Source organism: Crocodylus siamensis, chromosome 4 (genome assembly GCF_052110815.1).
Source record: "Crocodylus siamensis isolate JL-2025a chromosome 4, ASM5211081v1, whole genome shotgun sequence".
In the NCBI taxonomy this organism is placed as follows: Eukaryota; Metazoa; Chordata; order Crocodylia; family Crocodylidae; genus Crocodylus; species Crocodylus siamensis.
In genome coordinates, this window is record NC_143398.1 from 96,967,013 (window position 1) to 96,987,083 (window position 20,071).

General features: G+C 53.1%; 2 protein-coding genes across 2 annotated transcripts; one reads left to right on the forward strand and one right to left on the reverse strand.

Moving 5' to 3' along the window:
- The first annotated feature begins 2,597 nt into the window (after nt 1-2,597).
- Nucleotides 2,598-5,155, forward strand: LGALS2 (galectin 2). Its single transcript, XM_090043072.1, has 4 exons — nt 2,598-2,735; nt 3,106-3,188; nt 3,681-3,840; nt 4,950-5,155. Exons 1-4 carry the CDS (start codon nt 2,730-2,732, stop codon nt 5,094-5,096), a joined length of 396 nt encoding a protein of 131 aa, XP_089899198.1. The 5' UTR covers nt 2,598-2,729; the 3' UTR covers nt 5,097-5,155.
- A 2,114-nt stretch (nt 5,156-7,269) lies between these two features.
- Nucleotides 7,270-18,654, reverse strand: CDC42EP1 (CDC42 effector protein 1). Its single transcript, XM_090043071.1, has 3 exons — nt 18,479-18,654; nt 12,933-14,052; nt 7,270-11,354 (listed from the first exon to the last, which is right to left on the reverse strand). The coding sequence occupies exons 2-3, from the start codon at nt 13,366-13,368 to the stop codon at nt 10,453-10,455; spliced, it is 1,338 nt and encodes a 445-aa protein (XP_089899197.1). The 5' UTR covers nt 13,369-14,052; nt 18,479-18,654; the 3' UTR covers nt 7,270-10,452.
- Between the last annotated feature and the right edge of the window lie 1,417 nt (nt 18,655-20,071).

Sequence of the window (20,071 nt, forward strand, 5' to 3'; positions counted from 1 at the left end):
GTTGTTTTCTGCCCACTTGTCTAACCTGTCCAGGTCTGCTTGCAGCTGTTCCCTGCCCTCCGGCGTGTCCACTTCGCCCCATAGCTTAGTGTCATCTGCAAATTTGGACAGAGTACATTTCACCCCCTCGTCCAAGTCGCTGATGAAGACATTAAAGAGTATCGGTCCAAGGACCGAGCCCTGCGGGACTCCACTGCCCACACCCCTCCAGGTTGAAACCGACCCATCCACCACGACTCTCTGGGTGTGACCCTCCAGCCAATTCTCCACCCACTGGACTGTGCAGTCATCCAAGTCACAGCCCCTTAACTTGTTCACCAGTATGGGGTGGGATACCGTATCAAAGGCCTTCCTGAAGTCCAAGTATACGACATCCACCCCTCCTCCTGCGTCGAGGCGTTTTGTGACCTGGTCATAAAAAGAGACTAGATTGGTCAGGCATGATCTGCCTGCCACGAACCCATGCTGGTTTCCCCTCAGCATAACTTGCCCTGCCGGGCTCTCACAAATGTGAGCCTTGATAATTTTTTCAAAGATTTTGCCAAGGATGGAGGTGAGACTAACTGGCCTATAGTTGCCCGGGTCCTCCTTCCTCCCCTTCTTGAAAATGGGAACCACATTGGCCCTTTTCCAGTCCTCCGGGACTTGACCCGTGCACCACGAGCGTTCAAATATTCCCGCCAGTGGCTCTGCAATGATGTCGGCCAGTGCCTTCAGTACCCTCAGATGGAGCTCATCCGGGCCTGCCGACTTAAAGGCATCCAGTTCTTCCAAGTGACCCTACACCACCTCAGGGTCCACGCATGGAAGTCTGGTGCCTTGCTGCTGCCTCCCTACACTCCCAGTGAGAGACTTGTCATGCCTCTCGCTTAGGAACACTGAGGCGAAGAACTCGTTGAGGAGTTCAGCCTTGTCCCCTCTGTCCGTCACCAATTGTTTCTGCCCATTTAGCAGAGGTCCTATTCCTCCCTGGGCCTTCCTTTTACTCCCTATATATCTAAAAAACAATTTCTTATTGTCTTTTACTTGGGTTGCCATCCTCTGCTTCCTTTGGCTTTTACACACCTGTCATGCTCCTAACTCTACAGCTTCCTTGCAGATCTCCCCTCTGTCCCTCATACATACCACTTTCGCTTCTGAACAGCCCTAAACTCCGCCTGGCAACAAACTCAAGAGACAAAACCCATCACTCCTCCTGACACATGAGTGGTATGGTAGAGTGCTTATTCCTTGTTAGGATCTCTTTTTCTCCATCTTGCCCAGTTTGCAGTGATGTGTTGTGGGGAGCTATTCTGCTGGTTAGGATGCTAGTCTGGGATGTGGGTAGACCTAGCTTCAAATCCTTGCTCTGGCCCAGGCTTCTTGTATGGCCTCGATCATGTCATTTAGCCTCTCAGTGCTCTGGATGTAAAATGGAGGTGGTGGTTGTACCCCCTGCCTCACAGGGGTGTGGTGAGAGTAAAGATGGTGGAGATCCTAGATCCAGTGGGCTGCTGAGTGTTTCATGTAAGAACACAGGGTAGGGGGTGACTGTTCAGCTCCTACACTTCTCAGCAGTAACACACTCCTGCCATAGATGTGCCTAAGCCAGTGTCTCTTGCCTTTCATAGTGGTGCCCAGCCTGCCTCTTGCCAACAGCAGCACGATAAGAAATGCATCTGGTCCAGTTCTCAGCACTGACACCCTGTACCTCAAACCCCATGCTAAACTAGAAAAACTTTTCAATTACTGCCATGGTAGCCTCGGCCCTTTGTGCTGGTTGACAGAAGAGAGAATTTGCTAACCCTCATGGCCTTTCAGTCCTGCCCTCATAGCAAACACCTCCTATGGTAAAGCGTTTATCATCAGTGCTAGTAGCTGTGCCTGTAGCTTAGGGATGGGCAAAATGCGGCCCACAGGCCATATGCAGCCCACCAGGCCTTTCTATCCGGCCTGTGGGGCCCCTAAAAAATTTAGAAAATAAATATTTATCTGCCCTTGACTGCCTGTCATGTGACCCTGGATGGCTTGCCAAAACTCAGTAAGCGGCCCTCTGCCTGAAATAATTGCCCACCCCGGTGTAGCCTATATGCTTTTGTATCAGAGCAGATACCCTCCCTTCTTCTCAGCACCCAGCCACTCTGAAGTGACAGGTAGAGGGGGGCTTTTCTAGGGTAACTTCTATCTCTCAGCACTTGTGGCCACATGTTGGAAACCCCCCACCATCTCCCACACCATCGCCGATGGATCTTGGTAAAACAACCCCTCTGCACCTGGACACTATCTGTTCCCACCATGTACCTGTTGCCTGGGGAAGGGGAGGGATGAGATCTGCCAGGGCAATGCTTCTTTACAGGAGAGGAGCAGGTGGGACAACTTTTGCAGTGGAGTGAAGGAAGAGGGAAGGAGTAGTAGTGGAGAGGGTCCCTTTGTGATGGTCCCTCAGGATCAGCGCCGAGGGGTGGGGGGGAAGGGCTTCTGCTCCAGGTTGGTGGCTAAGGTAACTCTCTAAGGGCTGATTTCCTTCTTGGTGAAGGCTGATTTCCAAACCCTCTGGCCCAGGGCAGGGTATTGATTCAGTCTTTTGTATTCTCTAGTGAACAAGAGTCAATTATGGTTTGAATCAGAGTCATGTGGTTTGTTAATGTGTAACGCTTGGGGAAGCTGAGGTCTATGATCCCCTGGGTGAGGCATATACATTCTGGACTGCCAGCAGCTCCAGGCTGTATCTTGCCTCCCCACCAAAGAAAATGTCTGTAAGGAGTGCCACATCTCCCCTCTGTCAGGCACTGAGCGCTTTCCTCTCCTCACTCAGGGCCTCTCTCTCTTGCCTCTTCTGCTCTTGAGTTTTCTCTGCCTTCTCTCATGCGTTTTTTCACTTTTTTACTCACCCCCTGCCCAGAACTACCGTGTTGCCTTGGCCAAGCAAGGATCCGAGGCACTGCTGTGTTGGTGTGAAGGGGGCAAGGCCATGAGGTGGCACCTGGGAAGGATGTGAGCCCTTTCCCAGCTCATGTCACAGGACAAGATGGACCTCCTGAACTTCAGTCTTGGTGGATTCCCTTTCACGATGGGGGACAGTGGCTGTCTCAAGGAGTCTCATGAGATTTGCTCTCTCTTCCACAGGAGAAGTTTGAAATTGTCAACCTGGATGTGAAGCCTGGGGAGGTCCTGAAGGTAAAAGGCAAGATCTCTGATGACACTGACAGGTGAGCACAAGATGGCTGTGTCAGATGAGTAGGGCTTGTGGTGGCAGGAGGGGGGCAGTGCCTTGATTTCCCTGTGTGGGGGGAGTGCCTACTCTTTGACTGGAGAATTAAGCCTTAGGTCTTCCTGATGCTTGTCAGGACTCCCATTCCCATAGGATGTGAGGACCACCCTCACCTCTTTCTCAGGTGGGGAACAGAGCCACAGAGAGGGCAATATAGCTGTTGTTGTATCACACACGGGGTCTTGGGCAGAACTGGGAATTAAACCCACATTTCCTGAGTCTCAGTCTGGTGCTGGATCTGCCCAGCTGGCTTTCCTCCCTTGAAAGTCTTGTTCAGACCAAAGCTGAAAGGGTGTGTCCCTATCCCTGGCCATGGAGGGCACAGCATGAGGGGTGGGTACAATGAGATCCACCCCTCTCCTCTTGAGGGGGGCGCTAGTCGAGCAGCCCCTGCAAACCGTCTTGGGTTTCTAATTTCCCTCTCCCACAGATTTGCATTTAACATTGGCAAAAGTTCCAGTGACTTGGCCCTGCATTTCAACCCCCGCTTCGATGAATCTGTCATTGTCTGCAACTCCAGATGCTCTAACCACTGGCAGGAGGAATACCGTGAGCACCACATACCATTCTCCAAGGGCTCGGAAGTCAAGGTGAGAGTGCAGACAGGACCTAGATGTAGGAGCAGTGGCTGGGCAGGCAACTCCACTTCTCTATCCCACTTCTGCACAGCACAGCTGGCACCTTCAGGGGCAGTTTCTCTGTGTCAACGTCCCCCAAAACCCTCCTCCTAAGCTCCTTTCCTGCTCAGAGTTCCAGTTCCCACAGGCCTTGCTCTTTCTCCACTGGATGCCTCTGTCTCTGTCCACACTGGGGGGCTCCCTCTGGAATCTGGCCTGTGACCTGCCCTGGGGTCCCTGGTGCCCTGTGCCATGGCTCTGCAGGTGATCACATCTCTGCAGGGAGAGGGGCAAGCCTTGCAGCATACACCTTGTTCCTTCCTCCCAGCTACCACCAGCCTTCTCTCCTGCCCCACAAACCTTATCTGTCTCTAACTTCCCTCTACTAATTCCTTTTCCTGCAGCAGGCACTCGCCTTTTAGAATGTGTGCATGTTAGCCATAATTATGTTACTTCTTGGTTTAGAAATGGGTTTTCATGTGTTGCCCTCAGTGCTTTGTCTGGGTCAAGGAGAAGGGTGAGGATTGAAGTGCCATGTTAGTTTACCAATGTTAGTTCTTTATTGCTCTATAAAGAGCTCACTGGTCCTCTCAGGCTGCGTGTATGGCTCTGGATGCAATTTCCTCATTGTTGCTATTCCCAGGACAGGTCCTGTGCGGTCTGTACCAATGGGAAAGCTGGTAGAGACAAGGTTCAGTGGGGTGCCCTGCTCCCCTCAAATAGGTCTAAGCAAAACAGTGTTTAGAAACAGAGGTGGCTACTGGATTGTGGTCTACACTTAGGCTCCTAACACTGGTACCCTCCAGAGCAGCTGACCCTATTTTAGCAACAGCAGGGATATTTTGCTCTTGGATTCCTAGTAAAGGCAAGAGCTTAGCTTCCATACACAATCTAGTCCCTTCATCCCCAACCCTGCAAGGGGACTTCAGCTCCCAGCACCTTGGTGAAGGCTACTAGGGTTGGGTCCATTGTGCCTTTGCCCTGGGGACTGGTCCATGATGTCTGCATCCAGTTGTTGGATGGTGGTGCTAATCACACTCCCACTTCCTGGCCTTTCCCCTGTTCCCTTTATCTTTTCACAGATTCTTATCCACTTCCTGGGAGACAAGTTCCAGGTGAAGCTGCCAGGTGGGCATGAGCTGGAGTTCCCCAACCGACATGATTATGAAAAGATTTCCTACCTGAGTGTGAAGGGTGGGTTCAGGGTCACCTCCTTCAAACAAGATTGATGGGTGCCACAGGCTTGCTTAATAAATGTCTCTTTTGAGAGACCATCACTTCCTAACCACTCTGTGGTCCTGTGAAGTTCTTAATTCTGACATCTAGGCACCTGAGGAGAGGCTGTGGGTTCATATACTTGGCTGGACTCCTGGGTTTTACAGTGAGCACCCCAAAGTGGGCCCTCTTAGTCTTGGGGCAGAAGCAGATGTTCTCTTCTGTGGGTAAAACATCTCCTCTAGGCACAGGGGGATGTAATTAGCAGAGCGGGATGGAGATTTCTCCAGCCCTGGCACCACAAGAGAGCACCTTGCTGGGGTGTACTGGTAGGGAGCAGAGTTCTTAGGCCTGAGAGTGCAGTGGAGGGAAATCAATCTCTCATAGTGCAAGGATACACTTCCACCTGGCAGAGGTGAACTGATGGCGCAGTGCAAGGGGAAGTGCCAGGTCTGAGGTTGGTGGGAGGATGGCCAATATGTCTAGTACCAGCAGAAAGCCCTGGCCCTTTGTTTGGGAGGGGCACGAGTAGTGCAGGGAAAGCACAGTGATGGTACCACCAGGGAAGCCATTATTGACCGTGACCCTTCCCCACCAGCTGTTCATCATTTGTCTGGGTGAGAGATGGTTTGCCCTTCCCCCTGGTAGCACCAGGCACAGGTATTGGGCAGGGTTTGCAGCTGCACAGGTGTGTGCCAGCAAGAGATAAGGAAGCTCATCCTGCCTCTTATCACTGCCTCGCTTATCTGCCAGGAAATTCCAGCCAGGTTATCCATTACCGAGACCTTCCCCTGTCTTATCTCATTTACAGTAGAACAGAGAGGGGTAGGGGCCCTTGGGCACAGCTGGGGAGCAAAGCTTCTTTCACCTTGCCTCCTTCACACACAAGGTAGGCAGTGGGTGGCCTGATAGCAACAGTCATTTACCTAATGTCTTATACAACCACTCTAGTTAAAAAGTGACACATGCCAGAGAGAGAATAGCAGAAACTCACTGGGAGCTTTATGGGTTAGTTATGTTCTTAAAAATCCAGGATGGTGAAGCTGAAGGAATTGTGGAACAGGAAAAGTCTTTGAGACCAGCAGGGCATGATCTTTTCCCTATCCCCGAAAACATTAGACTGGGAAGAGTCCTGTCATGGGGAAGACAAGAAACTAGACTTCCACATGCTGGAAGGGGACTTCCTCACCAGCCTTGAAGTGGTTCTGGGAACAGCCAGTTTGTAGATGGTTGGACGAGATGGAGCTCTGAACGGCAGGCAATTCCTGTGGTTTGAGCACTGAGCAGGAATTACAGATGATGAAAAATGGCAAATGTCAGAGTAATTTAACCGGGAAGCACTGAAGGGATTGCTATTTAGAAAGACTCCAACAGGGGGAAAAGCATATGTTGCTCATTCCTTCCTGCCTCTGAGAGAGCTTGCCTGAGAAAATGAATGGCTGCTCAATGCAGAACAAACCCCCCATAAAATGTATCATCTGCCTGTGGGGCTTACTGCTGTGGGAGTGCATCAAATCAAATGCTAGGACTGAGTGCTTTAAAAGGCTGGTTATCCAGGTTGTAGCCATATTGGTCTAGAGGAAAAGGCAGCCGGGACTCGTAGTAGAGATGATGTCTTTTATTTTTTTACAAAAATCTTGTTGGTCTAATAAAAGATATCATCTCTACTACGAGTCCTGTTTGCCTTTAAAAGGATGGGTGGTTTTATGGTTGATGGTCACATCTGTAGCCACACTGGTTATGAGAAGGGCAACCAGAGCAATATTTCAGGGTCAAGAAGGACCCTCATGCTAGGGAATGGGTGCAGCCAGTGAGGAAGGAGGGACCCTGATACCTCATTGCTTAAACCTGATTACCTGGGTTATTGCAGGGCCAGCTTTAGCATGGCCTGTCACCCTGCATGGATAATTTTTTTGGATGGGGTAAGCCACAGCTGAAGGCAGGATACTGGACTGGATGGTCCAGTGATCTGACAGCAAGGAGCAAATCCTGTCTTCCTGGGACTGGAAGTGCAGATAAAAACAAGGCAGAGAGATGGAAGGGGGGTTGGCTAGGACTTGAGGGGCACTGGCTGTGGGAGAAGCCCCCTCAAGGCAGAGCATGAAGGAATAGATGGGTGGGAAACTGCAGGGGGTGGGGAAGAACCACCCGGGGAGAAGTTAGTATAAAAAATGGCTTTAATAAGAATAATAAGTGCACAGGGTACAGCGTGGAGACAGAGGGGATAGTCCTGGGGGTCAGATCTTTGGCTCGGAGCTTATGTTACAATCCAAAAAGAGCAGGGAGAAGGGACCATCCTGAGAGAGACCCTGGGACTAGCGTGTGATGGAACAAGGAGCGGGCAACGTTTATAGCTGCCAGGGACTTCAGCTGGTGTTAGGGCCTGTCAGCATTTCTGAACAGCAGGCCCTATCTGTCTCTGCAGACCGAGCCCCGGCACAGAGGCCGGTCTCCTTGGGACAGCACCCCCACCCCCGGCAGGCCTGCGATGGAAAGGCTGAACAGCTGCATGGCATGTGGCTGAGGGGGCTGGATGAGATCAGCTGGCTGTGACCCCTGAGGACCTGTATGGGAAGGGGCAGTGGACTGTGGTCTGCCAGGACTCTCCTACACATGCATGCATGTTGCAGTCTTGTCCATTATACTCTCGAGTGCTTCCTAATGGAAACAGGGCCCCGAGTGACTGGGCAGTGGAAGTGTGGGAATGGCTCTCTCCAGTCACTGCCTCCTGATCCCTGGGAAGAACAACGGCTGTGCTGTGCAGGACAGTGAAATTACCTCACCCCCCAATCATGTCTGCTCCATGCCTGGGCACAAAGGCTTCTCTGTGCGAGTGACTTAGCACGCGGGACTGTGTGGGGAGTGGCTCGTTCCAAAGAGGCCACATCGCAACAACGGAGATGCCCAGCTGGGGACACCAGGAGCAGGGGGACCAGCCACCCTGGGAAGAAGGGACACCAAAAAAGCATGGTGGGGAGGGAGAGGCAGGGGGAGAAGGGGAGGTGGGAGGGAGTCCCTGGGGCAGATGGAAGGACCAAGACAGCCCAGATTTCAACTGGCTAAACTGGTCACTGTAGCAAAGAGAAAATCTTCTTGTTCTAAGTGTGTGTATGGGGGGGGGGAGGGCAGTGCAAGGGCATATTACATTTAAGAGGATGTCCCTCATGCTAGGGAATGGGTGGGGACAGTGTGGGGTCAGGGACCCTGGCATCTCATTGCTTAAACCTGATTACCTGGGTTGTAGTGTGGCCAGCTCTGGTGGTTTTATAGCAATTCTCACAATAGTTGGTATTTTCCTGTAGCATCCCAGCCACCAGATTCAGGGGGAACCCAAGAAGCTCAGCTGCTTTGAAACCAAAGATGATAGTTCCTAGCTGTCCTTGGCTGAGGGGAAAACCTTGAAAGGGGACCAACCCCTCAAGTGTCCAGAACCAGGAGATGAATGAAGATTACTCCCCATCGAGTGATTGTAAAACCTCCTCATTGTTAAGCTGATCTTATGATGCTTTGGGGAAGGGGCGCTGAGGCCTGATTTTGAAAGCTTAGGGTTAGTGATACTGGGGTTGTTCTGAAGGAGGCAAAGTCCTGAAGATTATGCTAGATGGGGCTGTCCTGGAGGACAGAATCGGGAGGAGGGAAAAGGCATGACCTGAGAAGGCAGCTCCTCCTGATTTCTGTGTGTGTCAGATGCAGTACATGATGCAGCTGCTCTGCAGGTCTCGTTCATGCCCCTGATCAGGGCCATGGCATGCTTTACCCTAGCTGTACTGAATTCTGCCCCAAAGCCACTGATGTCTGCATATCCCCCTCACTGAGCTCCCATGTCACTGCTCTGAGCATCTCCCTGAAGACAGTGCAACAGGAACAGGGATTGCCATGATGGGATGAGGGGTTAGGAGCTCCTCTCAAAATCTGCACAGTGCAGTAGCTGGGCCTGTGGCCAGATTTTAGCTTGCATCTAGGAGATGGGACATGTCTGCCCTTCCTTCTGAGCAGCAGATCAAGCAAGGATGGCAATAGGGTGGGAGATTTCTGCTGGGCACAAGAAGGATCCTACCCAGGGGTCCCACTGTCTAAGGCAATGGCATATGCAGGTGTTGAATCAGATGGGAGGACAATGGGTGAAGGAGAGGAACTGGAACTAGATTTCTGTCCTCTGAAATGGACTGGGGCAACCCCTAGGAGGAGGAGAAAACCCAGCACTGGATTCCTGCCCAGTTCTGCGAAGAGCAAGGACGGGACTGGAGAGCCCACATGGGAGGAGCTCTGGGTGTAGACCCATAAGAACTGGATTGCCTTCCCTCATGGGGTTGGGTCCAAAGTGACATCAGCAGGGCTGGAGAGGGCTAAAGCAATGTGAGTTCAGCCCAGCACCCTGGAGACGGAGCTCTGTAGTTCTGCATGGCAGAACTGGGCTCAGTTCCCAGGCCCAGGATTTTGCTCTTTGGACTGGGAGAAGTGCAAAGGCAGACAGCCCCAGCCCTGGAGAAAGGCAGCCTCCTGATTCGCTTTGTATCAGTATGGTGACTCTGAGGTCTTTCCTGATTGCCATATTTCAGGGAATGTGCTGGCCCCAGGCCAAAAGCTGTGGCTGTACAGGGGAGCAGGCCCTGTCTCTCCTTCTGATCTGCTCTTGGTTTAATCCCCACTTCCCTCTGGAGTCACTTGGTCATTTTCTTGTTGGGGGCTTGGGCTTTCTTTGATTTTTCAGGACAATTCCTTTGCCGGCCCCTTTGGCTGGTGCCTGGCTTCTGACGATAATGGCGGTGTGAGGAAAAGGAGTGTGTGTGATTCCTGATCACCTCACAGCAGCCCTGGACACCACCAGCTCCCTGGTGAAGGCGGAGCCCACCTGCAGAGGCCTAACTGGCCAGTATGGCATCCTGGGAAGTGGCAGCACAGGAAGGAGGTGACATCTCTCCCAGCAGCAGAGAGTCACTGGCTTTGTGCCACCACCCTTTCTTTGCCAGAGCCATTGCAAGCATGTCGCAGGCTGTGGGAGGAGGGGGTGGGGCCGATGGGGCAGGAGGGTGAGGTGCCCCCTAGTTCCAGTCCAACACCCCTTGCTTAAATACCCCCCTGGGCTCATGCTCCTGCCCAGGCATCTGTCATTACGTTCCTGCCCATCTGTTCTCCCTGCCTCCATCCCTAGGAAACCTTTGCCCTAGGAGCTCTTAGGGTCACCAGATTCCTCCTGCCCCCTCTCCCCCACCCACCCATCCCAGCCCTGCACAACTCCAAAGAAACGTGACTCTATCATGAGTTCACCTGGCAGTCTGGTGTCAGCTCATGAGGGCTGCTGGCCCCGAAAGAGTTTGCATCTTTCCGAAAGAGGAAGGGCATTCCAAGACCCTGGGACGCTGTGACTATTCAGACCTTGACTTCATCATCTTCCTCCTCCTCATTGGTATACTCAAAGGAGTCACTGCAGCCCTCGCCGGTGACAGTATCCCCCTCCTGCATGCTCGAGAGCTCGACCTCCTCTTCCTCAACCTCCTCCTCTCCCTGGCTCCATGCTGCCTTGGGGGAGCACCTCTCCACTGCTGCCTTCACCTGCCAGTAGCTGCTGCTTGGGCTCTCCCACGATGCCTGAGTTCTCGCCACCCGGGGATCCTCCTCCTCCTCCTCGTCCTCCTCCAGGCTGCGGTGGGTGCTTGTCCCCCCATAGTGGCAAGCCAACATTTGGGCTGCCCGGTTGAATTCTCCAGCCCCCATGCTGCAGTCATGCTGGTGCCCCTGCTGTGGGATCTCTCTCGATGGTCCTCCTGCACCCTCAGAGGGCTCTGACTCCCATCCAGGACTCTGGTTCTGTCCTCCTGCATAGGCAGGCCCTTCCTCAGCATGTTGGATGGCGTGGGCCTCTCCATTAGCGCACACGGAGAGTCCCAATGGTGAGCTTGCCTCTGAGAGGCTGCCCTCCTGCCTGGAGGGGCCCCAGAGGCTTGGTGATGTGTTGCCATCTATATGGTCAGTGTGGGGCACCCCCAATCCCCGAGGAAGCGCATCTTCAGTCCCTTCACCATGCAGGTGGAGGGGTGATGCAGCCCAGCCTCTGGCCAGGCCACAGTCTTCCTCTGTTTCCTGCCTCTTGCTGTCAGCTTCTGAGAAGCTGATGACGTGGAAGAGCTCGCTCATGAGGGAAGGCCCGAGGTCCAGCCGGAAGGACAGCAGGGAGTCTGAGCGTGTGAGCTCCGGTTCCACGGGGAAAGAGTTGTCTTGGGTCTTCTCCGAGCGAGGGACGCGAGGGATGGTGCAGAACCCGGACTCCAGCCCTGGAAGGACAACAAAACCTTAGTGGGACGGATGCCTGTGGCACTGTGCGAGAGCCAGCTGGGTCCAAAGGAGAGGGAGACGGTTAGTGTACGAGGGGGCTGAGATGAACCAAGGACTTCATATATGAACTGGAGGAGACAGTGATGTGCAAGTCCATGGGGCTATACTGGGACGAGGGTCACCCCTGTGGAGCAGCCTGTTTGGAAAACTAGGACCAATTTCACCATTTGTTGGCCAGTCTGTACCGGGGAAGAATGACCCCTACTAACAAAAATGAGGAATGTATGACATGACACATTGACTGAGGAAAGCAGGCTCATGCCACAGCATTTAAGGACTGGTCTGCACTTGGCTCCCACAGCCCAGCAGAGATGGGGGCTCAGAGCTGGGACAGGTCTCAGCAGAGAGCTGGGATGTTTATGGGCCAACCAGCCTGGGGTCCCAGTGTCACTGTGGCACAACCGTTGTCCGGCAGGTGGCAGCATTGCTCCACAGCCACCTTGGCCTGTGCCACAGTAGAGGAGCAGCCACGTCCTGGAAGCTGCAGCTGTGCAGCAACAGGCTGCGGCAGACTCAGCTCAGGCTCCAGAACTGGCCCTGACTCCTCCCGTCCCACCCAGACCTGTCGCTCTTCCATTGTTCCCACTGCCTGGCGCGTTATGCCATTGTTCCCCCTGCCCCGCACGTTACCACGCCTGGAAATGCTGAGCTGGGGGATGCAGTTCCAAGAAAGCAACCTTTGTGCTAAAAGCAGCAGGCCCCACGTCACCACCCAGGCTTCTTGCTCAGACAATAGCCAGGGCTCGGGGACATTGGCAGGGCAGCATGGAGGGGGCTGGGACTAGAATAGTCAGAGTTGGGTCAGGTTGGCAGCAAGAGGCATTGGCAGAGCTGCGGTAGGGTGTGGACGGTCAGGCTGTTCTGGGAGAAGTTTGCTGGTTGCCTAATGGACAGCCTGGAGTAAAACCCACTAAATGCCCCCTTGGCTTTTATTGCCTGAGGCAAGAGCAGGCCCAGCAGCAGGACACTGTCCTTGCCAGGGGGCTCTGCCATCCCAATGAAAGGACCTGTGCTGGAGGGGAAGGCAGTCTCCTATCCCTGTTCTCTCCCTGAGCCAGCCAAGGGGGCAGCGAGGCCCCCCAGCCTAGACCCAGTTGGAAACCCCTCTCTCCCCATCATTCCCCATCACTGGAGGAGAACTCTCTTGGGTGACTGCTACTTGGCACTGGGTCAGAGCTGCTGGGTGAAGGGGGAAGCCTTCCATATCCACTCTCGTGGCTTGAGCCTAGCAGGGCCCAATTCCCTGTTTAACCAAAGTCAGGGCAGGTAAAGCTGGGTGCTGGGTGAGAGGCTATTGCAGAAGAAGTTCATCTTGTGATTCACTGGGGCTTCCCTGGCTCACATGCAGCTCCTAAGCAGTCCTTCCCATCCAGAGAGCTGAAAGGTGGGCGCTCTTATTTCCAAGACACAGAGAGGGAAACTGAGGCAGAATATAAGAAAACTGTTTGCCTGATAATCCCTGACACATCTGCAAACAGAGGTTTCTAAGGCCCTGCTCTGCTCCTAGGACTACTCACCATAGGCACGGTGTGTCTCTGAGAGGCTGTTGGGGGAGCTCGTGAAGGCATACTTCCCTATGAGGCCATCGCCGTCCCCATATGTCCCCTCGTTGAGCTGCGGCAGTGACACAGCATTCTTGATGATAGGTGAGATGTCCGGGGGGGCAGGGGAGGCCTCAGTCTTGCCCCCACTGCCCCGGTTCCTCAGTGGTGTCCTCCGCACATGTCGCAGTGTCCGGGCAAAGAAGCTGTTGCCTTTGGGTGTGTCAATGCCGCCATGGTTGCTGAGGAAGGAGGTGTCCCCAAAGACATCCCCACCACGTCCCACATGCATGGTATGCCGGAAATCCCCCAGGGGCGGGCTGATCATGTCTGGAGTCAGCTCTGACTTCAGCCGGCGCTTGCCATGGGAGCCCGACACCCAGCTAATCACCGGTAACTTCCCGAGGCTCATATCGCACCCCGTTGTTACCCAACACCTCCTCCCAGGAAACCAGCCTTCAGTGGGGAGGGGACAGATCCCAGAGGGGTTGCAGTGGGCTGTCAGACTCCCATGACTCCCATCACTTGAGTCCTGTGGGCCAGGTTGGGGTGATTCTCACAATGCAGCCTCTCAAACCCTTTGGCAATGAGGACACGCTTGCCTCAGATCAGCTGTTGAGGAGTGTGTGCTTGTCTTTCCTCCCGTGCCTCAGTCCTTCAGGGTTCCTGCTGCACACTACTCTCATTAAACTGCCAAGGAGCCTTGGCTTAACCAACTTGCTCTTGGCAGCTTTTTCTACTGCGTAAAAGCCTCTGGATCCTCATCTCTACCTCTGGTCTCTTCAGGAAGGGCCCTAAGAAGTGCTGGGAGGGCAGTCTTGCTTTTCCCCAACCAGGCTGGTAGGATAGAAAAGCTGGGGTGATTGTATCTTGGAGGAATCTGATGTCACTGGTTACTGCGGTCACAGCTCCATCTGGCTAGAAGTGAGCAAAGCTGAAGAATTAATGTTAATCCATTGTCCTCTGTCTTCTCCGTTCCTTCCACCTCCTCCTCCTCCCTCGAGTGTAGGAGCTGGTTCACAAGATGGGGCAGCAAGTCCAAGGTGTCAAAAGAGGAGCTTTCAGAGTGACCTTCTTGATTCCAAGGCAAGATGGCCTACAAAAGACACACAAGGGTAGGTGAAGCCCTGAGATGGGATTTTCTGACTGGGCTGCTGTCAAGAAAGCAGTCCTTCATGATGCTCAGCTGGGCTGGGATTTCTGTCTAGGATGGCCAATGTCAATGCATAGGCCAGGGGAAGTGGAAGTGACACCCTGAACCAGTGCCCAGCCCCACTCCTACCCTGTGCCTGACCCTACCTCCTACAGAACTCACTTGGTGCTCCTAGGGACCTGCATCCGCCAGCACCTCACACCTGAACCTGAAACCTGTCCCTAAGGCTCATAGACACTCAGGCTGACTCCTGCCCTGTGTTTCATAGTGACAGCTTTTTCTAATAAAATGTTTTTAATATAAAAAAAAAAAAAGGCTCCTGGCTGTGCAAAGACGTAGCCATGTGCTGACCACTCCAGTGAGACTCCTCACCCGCACAAATGCCTCCACCTTTGCAGGAGCCCCATACTCAAATCCATCCCTCTCCTGTCCCTTACCCCTCCTCTGAGCCTCTGCTTGAATCTAGCCCTGAATCTTTTGCCTGAGGAAACCTTCATCTAGCCCCTGGTACCCTTCTCTTACAAACAAGAAAGGAGATGCCACGGAGGAAAGGGTCCTTCTCAGAAACATGGATTGGTGGAAGAGGAAGTACATCATTATTGTCATTCACATCAGTATTCTCTGACTCTATATGAAAACAGAACCAATAATCTATATTTATTTCTATGGTGACTTCTCCTTGTGAACCAGAAAGTGCTTTGCAAATGCCCATATCCCAAACATGAGTGCTCTGGTGGGAGAAGGACATAGTGTTGCCCTCATTTTGTAGACAGACAAACTGAGGCACAGACTCGGGAAGTGACTGTAAAAGGGAAAGGTCCTAAAAGCAACCACTTGCAAAGCTAAGCCTGGAACCTAGGCCTCTGACAGGGTATGAATGTGTACAGACCTATTACAGTGATAGGCATATAACAGGTAAGTGAAGGTCAGCCCAGTAGTCTCTAGGGTGGGCCGCGTGCCTGTCATACCAGGGCCAGCGCCCTGCTTTGCAGAGCTGGAAGAAGTAGGCTAGACAATCAGATCAGGTTTGCAGTGAGGGGTTGCACTTAGGAAGAGGTTGCTCCACTGCTGAGCACTTCTTGCCTCCAGCATCTCTGCCCCAGCTTCTGTTGGGCATTCAGAATTGTCACTATGCCAACGGCTGATGGCATCTGAAAGGATTCTTCTCACCAGGGAGACTCATCCCAAAGTCTTATGTTAGACAAGGCAGGAAGGAGGCAAGCTGGTCTCTCCAGCAGGAGGAGCTGGAGGCAGAGCATGCAGCCTCTTCTGTGGACTGAACTGGAGAGGCAGCTGGACCAGGCTCAAGAGGCTTGCTGGAGATTGGAATACCTACAGCCATAGCAACAGGTTCTGACCTTAGAGCTGAAGCGTCACAGAGTCATAGAGAATAGGGTAGGAAGGGTCCTTAAGAAGTCATCTCCTCCATCCCTACCCCAAGGCAAGAGCAGCTGAACCCAATTCATGCCTGACCAGTCCCTGGAAGATGTCTATCTAACCTGCTCTTGAAGACCTCCAGTGATGGAGCAGGGGGAATCCCCACTTCTGCATGTGCAGGGGGTGGGGCCAGTGAAGCAGGCATGGAGAGGATGAAGGTGCAGAGAGCAGTAGTGGGGAGCTGGGGAAGTAGCACAAGGAGGAACACCATAATTGAGCCATGGTAGCAGCATTCCTGAGGGGCCTTGGCTCTGTGGTCCTGTATCTTGGCTGTGGCCTTGCTGCCATTCCCTGACAGCCTTCCCCTCTGTGCTTCCTGCCCCACCACACATCCCTGTGCTACCCCTGCCTGTGGGTCACCTTGAGGGAAAGCAGGTGCCAGGGAGAGCCAAGCTCCAGGAGCACTGGCTGTGAGCCACCATCTCTGCTGGCGCCACGTGTCCCTGCCTAACCTAGCCAGCCATGTTTGCTCACTTCGGGCCCCTCTTATCTGCCAGGAGTTAGAGTCTGGCGAATGGAAAACAAAACTCCCATTGAAATCCATTGCACTTATTGGCTATTTCCTCTGGGGCGGGGGAGCATGAACGGCTGGGGAAGCCTGTTTTGCTTTGGCCTCCATTGCCCTGGCTGCCAGTGCCCTGTGCTGCCCCAGGAGCTGGAAGGAACATTAGCCCGAGACTTGCCAGGCATGTAGGGTATTGGGGTTGGGGCTCCTTCAGTCCTGTCTCTAACAGGGATCCACAGGATCCTTTCCCCCAGGGGAAGACTAAGGGTGAGAAACTGCTGCCGTGTGGCATATACTGTGTGGGTTCACCACTGTCCTTCCAGCCATGTCTGACACATGTCAGAATGACCCCTCTCATGTCTGTCCTTGCTGGGCCAGGGCCAGAGCCAGGTAGGGAGACGAGGGCATTATGCCAAAGCCCTGCACTCCTTTTGCAGCCTTGCTGAGCTCCCACAGGCACAGGAAGAAATGAGCCCCACATGTAGTGTGGGCAGTCAGACCCCTGAGATGGCATTCCTGTCCCTATCACTGTAAGACATGTATGTGGCTGGGGGCCCATCTCATGCCTGAACATGGCCCACCCCCTAGTTTCATCCCACACAAAGGATCCTCCCTTTCTTCATACCAGGCTGAGCCCAGATGGCTTGGCGTGCAATACTGCTAGGGAGATAGCTCAGGAAGAAGAGGGAAAGTGGGTAGAATGACTGTCTCAGCTGGGGTTGGGTTAGGAGCCCATTTCTTGGCTGACATGATCATTGGAGAGCAGGGCCTTTTCTCCTCTTCATCCCTTCCCTCCCTCCCTACCACAAAGAAGACTAGCCCGAAGTTGGAGCTTGGACCTCCCCAGCACAACCACCCCTGGAAGCTTCTAGCCAAGCAGGCACTGCCCTTCCCAGTGGCTGAGGAGCCTAGTGCCAAACCAGCCTCATGCCAAGCCCAAGTAGGGTTGCAGGTTTCCAGCAGGCCCTGATCCCTCTCTCTGATCTCCCACTTTGCCCTTTCCCTTCATTCCGCTCTCAGCGCCTGCTGATGCGTCTCCGACCAAACTGTGCCCAAAGTCAACACAGGCACTCACAGCTCTCCCCTCCCCTCCCCTCTCTCCCTTCTCAGCTACAGATCGAGTTCAGCTATTTCTTCCAAGTGGAGCTCGTGATTCGCTGGGCAAAGGGTCAACTATAGCTTGAAGAGAACAAGACCATCTATCTCTCCCACTCTACCACTGCAATGCCTGAGCACATTTCTTCTTTCCCAACTCTCCTCCTCAAATCCTTCCTCTTTTTCTCCTTTTCTTCCTAAAGGGACCTTACAAAATCAACTGTTCATTCAATTCAGAGCAGCTCCCTTTCCCATCTCTAGCCTTCCCACTCCCTGAGTTGAACTGGCTTCCAACTGGCTTCTCTCACCAGGAACAGATCGTTATTCTCTCCTGGAAGAGCAGAAACCAGCAAGGGGAAAAACAGTCCAGATGTCTCATTGGCCAGGGTTGCCAAAATCAGCCTCCCTCACTATGCTCCTGCCCCAGCAGGATAAACTCCACAGAGGGAGAGAAGAGAGGTGTTCAGGGTGGTCTGAGGAGTGATGAGGTGGGAAAGAGCAACAGGAAATTTGGGTTGGTGCCTAGGAGAACTTTCCTAGCCATGAGGTCTGCCAGACGTGGAGCTGTTTTCCAGAGGAAGTGTTAGAAGCCTCATTGCTCACAGTCATTTAGAAACCGGCTGGATGAAGCCTGGGAAGACTACATAAATGAGGGGAGAGTCTGGGGGAATGGGCTAGATGGGACCAGCTGGGCCTCTTCCATCTCCCGGAGGCTACTCTGTCATCAGGAGAAATGCTGGGACTGTGCACGGAGCCATGGCTCCAGGATACAGCGAGTCAGGATCTGCCTGCTGCTCTATATATATCACATAGGGAGTTTTCCAACCACACACACTTTAAGGTTGAGTTTGGAATTCCAAACACAGCACCTTTTGGGCATCTCTTCCCTGCCCCTCACCCAGTGCGACTGCCTTTCTTGTTAGAAAAAGCAAAGGCTCTCAGACTCTGCGGGAAAAGACGGCTGTCCACACTGAGGAAAAGACGGTGGGGGAACCCCACTCCACCCCAGCTCTGCCGCTCACATACCCCTTCTTCCCTATCTCCTTCTGCATCCTGCTCTCCTTTCCTTCCCTTGAGTCTTTCCATGCTTTCTCTTCTTCCATGTGCCCCTTCCTCTCCCCCTTCCACATTTACTTGGCTTCTCCTTCTTCTGCCATTTCCTCCATTCACTTTTTTTCCTTTTCTTTCTCTCCTCTTTTCCAAAATTCTTTCAGCTGCTCACCCTGCTCTTTACTCTCCATCCCCCTCACTTCTCTCTACTCTGCTTAACTTTCACACACACATACCCACATACACAGATAGACATACAACGTCTAAACTTTAGGCTTTTACCTTCTCATATAGATTTTCACCCAAAGAATTCCCAGAAGCTTCCAAAATTTCTCTGTGCTCTCAGTGAAATGCTGTCAGCATTGCCTCTCCAAGGGGAGGTGACCCCCTTTTCCCACGGTTCCCTTCTCCCTGGCTGTCTACCCCTTTCCCGTGCTGTTCTTTGGCTTCTGTGCATAGCAGGGGTGCCAGTGAAGGGAGGGAGAAGGGAGCAGGGAGGGGATGTGGGTGGGGTCTCCGCAGTTGCTGACCAATCAAGTCTGGGAAAGGAGGCCAGAGAAAAAGAGATTTATTCCAACTGTCCAGGAAAGAAAACTTCAGGAACTCCATCTCCCCCCCAACCCCAGCGCTGCCCTTTCTTCTCAAGTCAGCAGCCAGTCGCTGTCCTGTAGACAGCTGCCTTGAAGGAAGCCCTTCTAGATGTGTGCCTATATGTCAAGAACTGGACATTGGGAGGGCCCACGGCCCCCAGCCCATGGGGCACCATGCTGGCTGTGGCGAAAAAGAATAGGTGCTGCCCCTTCTGGGTGATACATCTCATCACAAACAGGTTGTATGAGGACACTCCAGGGTCTGGAAGATCTGAGATGCCTCCACCATGCACTGTCATACTTGTTGCCTATGGTGTTAACAAGGAATGGAGAGAGGGTGAGGACTCTGGCCAGACTGGGAGGGAGCGTCTCTTAGTATGACTGAGCAGGGCTTCTGGGTGGGGTCAGGACGGAGGGTCTCATTGATGGCACTGGCCTTTGTTGAGATGGAGGACCCCTTTGGTGGCAGTCTATAGGATCAGGGCGGGACAGTCTTTTGGTAGCATCATGCAGGGTCTCTTCACAGACATAGTACACAACATCTAGTTGTCACCACCATGGGCTGGTTTCTTTGCAGGAGTAGTATGGCAGGCTCCACTGGTGCCATCCCCAGAGGCTGCAGACTCCTGGAAGAAATGTCCTGTTGGCAGCATACAGAGTCTTCAAGGGAGAGACCCCATAATGCTGAGCTAGAGCCCTAAGCCTGAATGGAACGGAGGTTCCTAGATTCATAGATGCTAGGGTCAGAAGGGACCACAACAGATCATCGGGTCCGACCCCCTGCCTGGGCGGCCAGTTCTATGGGGATGGGAAGTTGGACTTACTGGCATGAAAAACACCTAGATACCTGCTACTAGCCAGAGGTGGAAATGAAAGTGGTTAAAGCTTGGGCCTTGGGTGTTATGGAGTAGCTAGGTGGGGCCATATGTGGGGGCATCGTGTTTGATGCACACCTCAAGCATCTGAAACATCTGAAGCCCAGGTGGGGGTGGAGAATGTTTGCCAGTATTAAGGCCACATTTGCTTTGTGAATGACTCATGGATTAGGAATTTATTTGGCTGATTTGACTTGGGACATGAAAAATTTTCTTTAAAAAACAAACATCCTGCCCCCCTGCCCCCATCTGGCTGAAGGTGTCTGATCAATTTGAGGTCCCTCTCCCTCCTAGGTGTTGGAAAGGAGAATGTCTGGGTCTCTTTGATCACCTCCAGGGACCCTGGCCCTTTGTGAGGGTAATGGCTTCTACCACCATGGTCCCCTCCTTGTTGCCTTGCTCTGTAGCAT